Source organism: Rhinichthys klamathensis, unplaced genomic scaffold (genome assembly GCF_029890125.1).
Source record: "Rhinichthys klamathensis goyatoka isolate OS25496 unplaced genomic scaffold, OSU_Roscu_1.1 h1tg001458l_1, whole genome shotgun sequence".
Classification (NCBI taxonomy): Eukaryota; Metazoa; Chordata; class Actinopteri; order Cypriniformes; family Leuciscidae; genus Rhinichthys; species Rhinichthys klamathensis.
The window spans coordinates 4,494-13,016 of NW_026607452.1; the positions used below are offsets into that span (position 1 = coordinate 4,494).

General features: G+C 37.0%; 1 protein-coding gene across 1 annotated transcript; it reads left to right on the forward strand.

Annotated features, from left to right (window-relative positions):
- The first annotated feature begins 5,265 nt into the window (after window positions 1-5,265).
- foxg1b (forkhead box G1b) lies at window positions 5,266-6,706 on the forward strand. The gene has a single exon (XM_056245126.1). It carries the CDS (start codon window positions 5,554-5,556, stop codon window positions 6,535-6,537), a length of 984 nt encoding a protein of 327 aa, XP_056101101.1. The 5' UTR covers window positions 5,266-5,553; the 3' UTR covers window positions 6,538-6,706.
- Window positions 6,707-8,523: the final 1,817 nt, after the last annotated feature.

The following is an 8,523-nucleotide window of genomic DNA, read 5'->3' on the forward strand; positions in this document are numbered from 1 at the left end:
CTACGTTAGAATCCAATCCTTTAAAGTATCATATGTAAAAGATGTAAAATGCCTCTAAAAAGACAAAATTCGTCCAGAAATTTGCTTTCTGAGCGGCCGCGCGCCCTCTGGAGGACGAGACTTCGAGTATTCATTCTCGCGAGAGTTTTCAACTGGATATATCAATGAGATTTTAATAATAGATTCAACATTAGGCGGTTACAACTCTAATATGCAGTATAATTATACATACATGTAATAATTCTGAATAATATCCTATATTTATGAATGAGCAATACAAAATAAACAATAGACCATGGAACAATGATTGTACCAAAATGCCATAGAATTTTTTTTGGCATGTAAAAACATCACATTATTTTGTCTCCGTATAATGTTTGAGTTTAAAAAAGCAGACCAGATTACATCAATGACCACAAATAATGAGCTTAAAATGTGCCAACACACACATAACACAACACAATTTCCCTCATATATCCTGATGAGATTTTAATATTCTCAGCCACAGTTTTTCCCTCTGTAATCTAGTATGTTTATGATTGAAAAACAAGCCTGACCGTCAGAGATTAGATACAAAACATTTAGATTTGTGAATGCACAAACATTTTGTTAGAGATGCAATTTGCATACAAGGGTTTAAATGTCTTTTCACAGACAAATCCTTTCAAGAAAACAAATCACATTTGGATTTGACAGAGATCTCTGACCCCGAACATGACAGCTCGATGTTCTCACACGTGATGATCACAGAAGAATCAGACTTTCATGCCTTTAAAAATCACCATCTCAAAGCTCATTCTTAATGCTTGAGAGTTTTGTAGCATATGGGAATGTTTCATTTCTGCGGAATATAAAAATCAAGTGATGCAATAAATTGTGGTCTTATTTCTAATTTAACAGAGCAATTAAAATGATTTACCCGTGCACATCATCATTAGTGTGTTAATAATCTTGAATGAGAATAAGTTCCTCTTGCAGCGTCTCTTCTCTGATGATGTGGGCGGAGCAACCTGTCACTCACACGAGATCAGCCAATAGCAAACCACAACCATCCAATCAATTCCTTACAGACTAAATCAAGCCCCGCCCACATTTATTTACTAAATGACATCACAGCTTCTTTCAGTCTCTGCACAGTTTCGATGTGACTTTACTGTAATCAAATGTAAGTAATCCGGTGACACTGACTTCTGAATGTCATCAGAATGCAATAAATACGTTTATAAAAAATTCACAAGATGAAAGAGTTATGTTAAAAGAGAACCTCTTAAAACACTGAAGAATGTCAAGAAGTTTTTCCATCTCTAAAGATGCATTTATCAATCCAAGAACCAGTTCAAACTGTTCATAAGATATAAACATAAGAAAAAATACGTTTAACTGTAAGCGTGCAGCGCTTTCAACACACACACACACACACACACACACACACACACACACACACACACACACACACACACACACACACACACACACACACACACACACAATATTCTAATTTTGACTTTGGGGTTTTCATAAGCTGTAAGCCATAATCATCACCATTATAAGAAATAAAGGCTTGAAATATCTCACTTTGCATGTAATGAGTCTATATAATATATTAGTTTCACATTTTAAGTTGAATTACTGAAATAAATGAACTTTTGCACGATACTCTAATTTTTCGAGTTTCACCTGTAGATTTTTTCGCAGCAGATTCACAATAGTAATAAATTAATATTCTGCTCTAACACACCAATAGTGTCATTATTATCAGCTCGTCACTTCAGTGTTGATCAGTTCTGTTCCATAACTATATAAAACCTATCAGTTGTGCAAACACACTGTATATACACGAACTCCTGCACACGAACCAGCAATAGACACACGGTAGTGTTTTACATTTGTCACATCTGTGCACTGTAAAAAAAATCCCGTTGTTTTTACGGAAAAAAAACTGGCAGCTGTGGTTACCAGAACTTTACCGTCAAAAATACGGTATCAACGTTTTTGGTTTACAGACTTAACTTAAAATTTACAGTAATAACCCATAATTCATTATCTGATATAATGATAATTTACCAACCTATTGAAGTATTGATATCTGTTTTGTACCATTGTAATACACTGACAACAAACAATCATCACAGCAGGGATGAGAGTCACATGATAAATCTAAGCTCATCACAAGCAATCTTACACAAGAAAGTTAATACTGTTATATAGAAGCTGCACAGTGTTATTCGCACAAACATTAAACACCATCATGGTAACACACATGAAATTTAAAAAATGCAATAAACATTAATTTAACAACATTACATAAAACCCTAATGTACATACCGGTAACTGATAAGAAAAGAACTAAGAAAACTAAGAAGAAACAGTTATTTCAACAAAAATAAATCAAATGTGAAGTGTCATGCAGGGAATTGTGGGAATGTCAATTTACGGGTTTTCACTGTAAATTATACAATGAGTTGTTCTTTTCACTTTCAAAAACTGTAAATTTAACGGTATTTTACAGTAAAATTACATTAAATGTACCGTTAGATCTATCACAGTTATTTACCGTAGTAAGGAAACTTTCTGTTAACCAATTAACAGTTTTTCACTGTAGCATTTTTACAGTCTTTTACCGTTAAAATCACGATAATGTTTTACAGTGTGTAGTTTGGTGTGTATAGCTAATCATTTAATATTTGTGTTACTACACAAAAACACAATTGTTGGAAAGTTAAAGTTTTGAATGAACTGGTTGCTTTTGCGAGAGATGTCTGATGTTTTGCATGTTGTGTGTGTGTGTGTGTGTCTGTGTGTGTGTGTGTGTGTGTGTGTGTGTGTTTCGTGGTTTTGTGTGTAGAGTTTCAAGAAATGGAGCCAGTTTCAGAAATTGTGTGTGTAAGGAATTTGAAAAAACTGTAATGGGTTTCAATGAGGACACGATTGTCCTTAAGGTCCTGAGTGGAGCTATTTTGTGTTACTAAAATAGATGTATTAAAGGAAATGGGGGTGAAATAGCAAAATTCCAATTTTATTTATATTATATTAATATTTTTATAAATATCTTGTGCCAAAATGTATTTAGTTGGCATTAACAGAGATAATGGTTTAAAAAAGAAAAAAGAAAAAAAAAAAGACAGAAATGTCCATGAGGAAGGGTTAAATGTTTAGGCACATGGTTTCAGGACTGTGTGTGTGTGTGTGTGTGTGTGTGTGTGTGTGTGTGTGTGTGTTTGGAGGAGTGTGTTGCTCTATCCCTGTATATGAAACCATTAATCACTGCAAATGACTCATTATGGCATCCTTGTTTTTGACCTCAAATAGTAATGAATAATTAATATTATTTTGTGAAGTCATTTTGCAGTGCTGGAGTAAAATATATTGCAGTAAAAGTAAAAAAAAAATTGCAGTAAAAACTTTAAATAATATTGTTAAAAATATGGGTTTTAAGTTTGCCACACTTCTTCAAAGCAGGTAAAGATGTTCCTGCTACAAACTGATTGTTAAAAATACAAACAGTTTTTTTTGTGCCTCTTTTTTGCCAATTCACATTTAACTCATTATTACACGATGGATTGTATTACATCTACGCGCAAAAAAGGAAAATAGAAAATAGACCAATTTATACCATTTTATGCGGATGTCAAAAACAATTGATTAAACATTTCTTTTTTTGTGTGTGTAATTATTGGAAAGGAAAACCTCTAATAGAGACAAATGAAACCTGACTGAAACGGGTGTGAAAGACTCGACGATTACGATTAGTGATGCTTTCATAATGTTGAAAATAAAATATATAATTTGACTTTGAAAATAAAAATAAACTGTAATTTAATCAAACAATATTATTGAGACATCCCGTCGTTTTTTACAATAATAATAATAATAAGAAGAATTTATTATAAATATTAAGGCATTCATTAAAGTGACACTGCTATTTATACCACGAAAAAGCTTTATTATTATTATTATTATTAAAAAGTCAATGGACGGTAATAAGAACACAACATGATATATTGTTTGCACTGCAAAATATAGTTTCAATAAATTCAACAAATATATATATATTATTATTACTTATAAAATTGCAACTGCGAACTGACGCAATAACTGTACTGATGATTTTTTATTTATTTATTATAGGAAATAAAAATGTATTATGTACACATAAAAGCGGGAATTTATATAGCCTACATTAAATAAAAATAAATTGAAAAGTTATTCGTTTGCTTTGCTTTGCTTTTTTCGAATTTAACCATTTCTTAAAAACTTTGGTTAATTATTTTAACATTTTTGTTTCATACATATTCGACGTTTCTTTAATAATAGCTATAAATTAAAGAGCTGTATTACTGCTCTGTGTCTCAATAAAATAATAATTTACATCTCATACAAATCATTTCAAGTCAAGTCTCAAGTCTAGTTTATTTATTATAAAAAATAGTTATGAATCGATACAGCAGAAGATGAAATATTCAAATAGCCAAAACAATAATACAACCCGTTTATTGTTCAGAAACCAAACAGAATATTTAACACGAGATATACATTTAATTTCAGTGAATGCGAGCGGAGTGTTAGAAGCGGGGAACGGGGGGAAAGTGTTTATTTCAGAATGAAAACTATATGTAAAATTTAAAAATGAAAGCTATTTGTGATACAGACCTATATAATATTATTCTAATCCAATCTGTGCAAAATATCAGACTAACTGACCAACGATAAACAAGTAAACAACAGTTCGAGCGTTTATACAGTTTATGGCGTTCATGATGGAGAGGACTGAAACTAGCGCACTGAATCACAAGGGCTTGCAGATTATCGCTGGCATTATTATTAATAAAAATGACATATATGAGTACTTCAAAGTGTCAACAGAACTTGTCCAGTTCTGTGGCAGGAGTTCGGTGGGGTTGTGACCCGTACAGACACTAGAGGCGCCGTTGGCTCGTGCTCGTGTAGCCCGCGCGCTTTTACGCACAGCACTGTGGCGTCATAATCAATAACCCCGGACCGATCATGCATATACACACACAATATTATTGTCTCAGACAGTTTATTATGAATACTTAACGGCTGTAATATTAATTACAACCGCAATTTGAACCCTCCCGGTTCAAATTGTATCATTAAGTAGCCTATTATTATCAAGGCATTCTGAGAGAACCATGAGCGTTTCAGCATCACTAACACTTTAGTTTTTAATCATTCAAACTTTATTTCAGTGCGTTTCAGGCAACGTGAAAACAACTCCTCGTCCCTCCTATCCAGGCTACGTGATCAGTGACGCACAGGAGACGCTCCAGACTCCCGCGCGCACGGGGCTCTCCGCGCATTATAATGGAGTAAGCGGGGCTCGACTGAGACTGTCCAGCACCAGCAAGTGAAGAGCTCCTCCTCCCTTTCATACGATGAGGTAGTTAGTAAGAGTGAGCCCTGGTTAATCACCAATTTCCGCGAGTCTGCGAAGTTCTGTCATGCACGCGATGTCCCCATCGTTGCGCGCTTGACCTCCTGTGTTTTAAAGTACGAAAACGGGGCTTTTCACGGCGCGCTTCATCGCCCGGCATGGGAGATCACAGTGAGCCCCCCATGGTGCAGAAGTCCACATCGTTCAGCATCAAAAGCCTGTTACTCCCATCGAAGTTTGACAGCCCGGGTGCGGACGATGGCGCGGAGCGAAGCCCGGTCTCCGACAATCCCCCAGAAGCGGTCGAGATGGACCCCGCGCAACGCGACGCGGAGGAACCCGAGCAACTGTGCAAAAAGGGAAAGAAGTTCGACAAGCCTCCGTTCAGCTACAACGCGCTCATCATGATGGCCATCCGACAGAGTCCCGAGAAGCGGCTCACGCTCAACGGCATCTACGAGTTCATCATGAAGAACTTCCCGTATTACCGGGAACACAAGCAGGGCTGGCAGAACTCCATCCGGCACAATCTGAGCCTCAATAAGTGCTTCGTGAAGGTGCCGAGACACTACGACGATCCGGGAAAAGGGAACTACTGGATGCTCGACCCCTCCAGTGATGATGTGTTTATCGGCGGAACCACCGGGAAGCTCCGGCGGCGCTCGGCGACCTCGCGGGGAAAGTTGGTGATGAAAAGGGGGCTCCGATTCGCGCCTCTCGGACTCGGGCTGGGTGAACGCCCGAGCAACCCGCTTTACTGGCAGCTGTCTCCGTTCTTACCCTTACACCACTCGCACTATAACGGAACCACGCACGGATTTCTAAACCACCAAGGACACGCGTACGGATCGTTACTCCCCGGCGTCGAGCCGCTCGGGAACGGGAGTATTAACCTGTCGAACGGGTACGGCGTGTCTCCGTCGTCTGCTGCTGGATTACTCTCAGGACACAATGGATATTTCGTCCCGGGCGCGCAGCAGCCGCAGTCGCTCCCGAGCGCGCCGGGATACGGGATCTCCAGCTCTCCGTCTTCCCTGCTCTCGGATTCCCTAAGAACTAGTTTACCGTCCTACACATCTCCACTTTCCAGCGGACTTCTGTCTCAGCACAAACGCGTCGCGCCCAATTCGTTCCTGAGCTGAGCGTTGCGCGCTCAACTTTCCTAGAAAACCTCGCCAAGCGTTCCGTTCGCGTGAGGACTGCGCGTCTGTCTGGATTTGAGCTTTTGTGTCTATTTAAGATCATTTTTGTAATGGTAGTATGATGTTATGCCAAAGGCAATAACTGTATGTGTTTGTTTTTCTTTTCTTCTTCTTAAAAAAAAAAAAGGTATTATTTATAGTATTTCTTTGTGAATGATGGTTTTGTATTTATTCAAAATGTTTTTTTATCCCTTGTTACTGTGGGATATTGTTGTTATTATTAGATGGATGGCACATATTATTCGTTTAGTACGACTAGTTCCTTTTTTATTTAAAATATAATGTCCCAAACTGTGAATGCGCCTTAATATCTTAAATCAGGGTCGACTCAGGTGTGCGTTCTGACAATGAAACGATATATTATTATTATTATTAGCTGTGTAAACCTGGATGTGGGTCAAATATAAACGATATGCAATGTTTGCTGAGTTAGGTCTGTGAGTGTGTGTTGTGTCCGACACGACAGAGCTGAGCTACTGAATTAAAGCACTGGATTAAATGAACCGTGTGTGTGTGTGTGTGTGTGTGTGTGTGTGTGTGTGGGATGAGTTTATATATTGTCAGTACTGTTCTGGGTCTGTCCCATATTTACACACATAACAGTACAGTTTTGACTGTGGAGGTATATGTTCATCACCAAAGACAGATCATTCATGTTTTTGTTTTTTAATATAACATCCCTGCACATTCATTTGACATTCTGAAGCCATTATTGAAACTCTCTGTGCAAACAGGCGTTTAGAAGAAATGTGATTGTTTATTTCCCTTTAGTTTGAACCCACATGTGATTTTTAGTTCTGCACCTTTAGTTGCCACGCTCATTTAATGTACTAGTTTGTCGTTGATTTTTTTTTTCTTGTATATTTTGCCTGAACTTCAGTTCAGAACAAAGAAATAAAGTATTTAAATATATTTCTGAATGAATGCATGAATCATTTCCTTGCTACAAATCCTATTTTTAAGAAAAAGACCCGAGGGGTTTAATGCATTTAGCTTCTCCTATATTATTTCCCAATTTAAATGCATTTATATCATACATGCTGTAATATTTTCGTCCTACTACAACACATAATTGGTTCTTAATATTAATTTTCATTATTACGTCATTGATAAAACATTACTTACAACATGCAAATCCAAATATTATTAATTATAGGCTAAATATTAAAGTTTCATGATACGCCATTAAATATATTTCATGCATACTAATGTAAAACTACTTGTTAATGAAAGTGCTACCAATTTATTTATAAAACAAGCCTAAAACAGCGCCATCGAGCCCAAATGGAAAATAGGAAGAACCCCTAAAATCACGAACTAATGCAATGTGTTCCTGCATGGGCCCAACAATACTACACGATATAAAGTGTTCATCGCGTCCCAATAGAAATGAAATAATCTCAAACTTACAGTGCAGATGTTCCTGAAGCTCCAGCAACACGTGCTCCTGAGGGACTCTCTCACTGAGGAACTGGGAACCCCTCACGGAACCGGTGTCCGGACAGACTCAGAGGGAGGGGACAAACTCTCCCAAACATGCCCTGCACTTTATTTACACTCCAACATTACTCACCTTCACTGCTTCTAAAAATATCTGTTTTTAAAAACTTGTTTTGACGAGTTAAAATGCTTTCTCTTAATCAGGAAGTAGCCTAATGAATTATTAAAAACAAAAGTTTAACGAAACTGATTCAGAGCAAAATGAGGCTTCAGTGACAGAATAACTTTTTTTTTATTAAGGCTATATATTTATCTCGAAAGAAAGCATAAGGGGGCTAATAAATAACAGCTGACCATCAAAGGAAGAAAAATGATAACTTTGATAAATTTGACCGTAAAAAAAAAAAAAAAAATTACGATTTTTACCAAAGAAAAAAACCCTGTTGCATTTATGGGTTTGGGTCTTACATGCAACAGGCCTTTAAC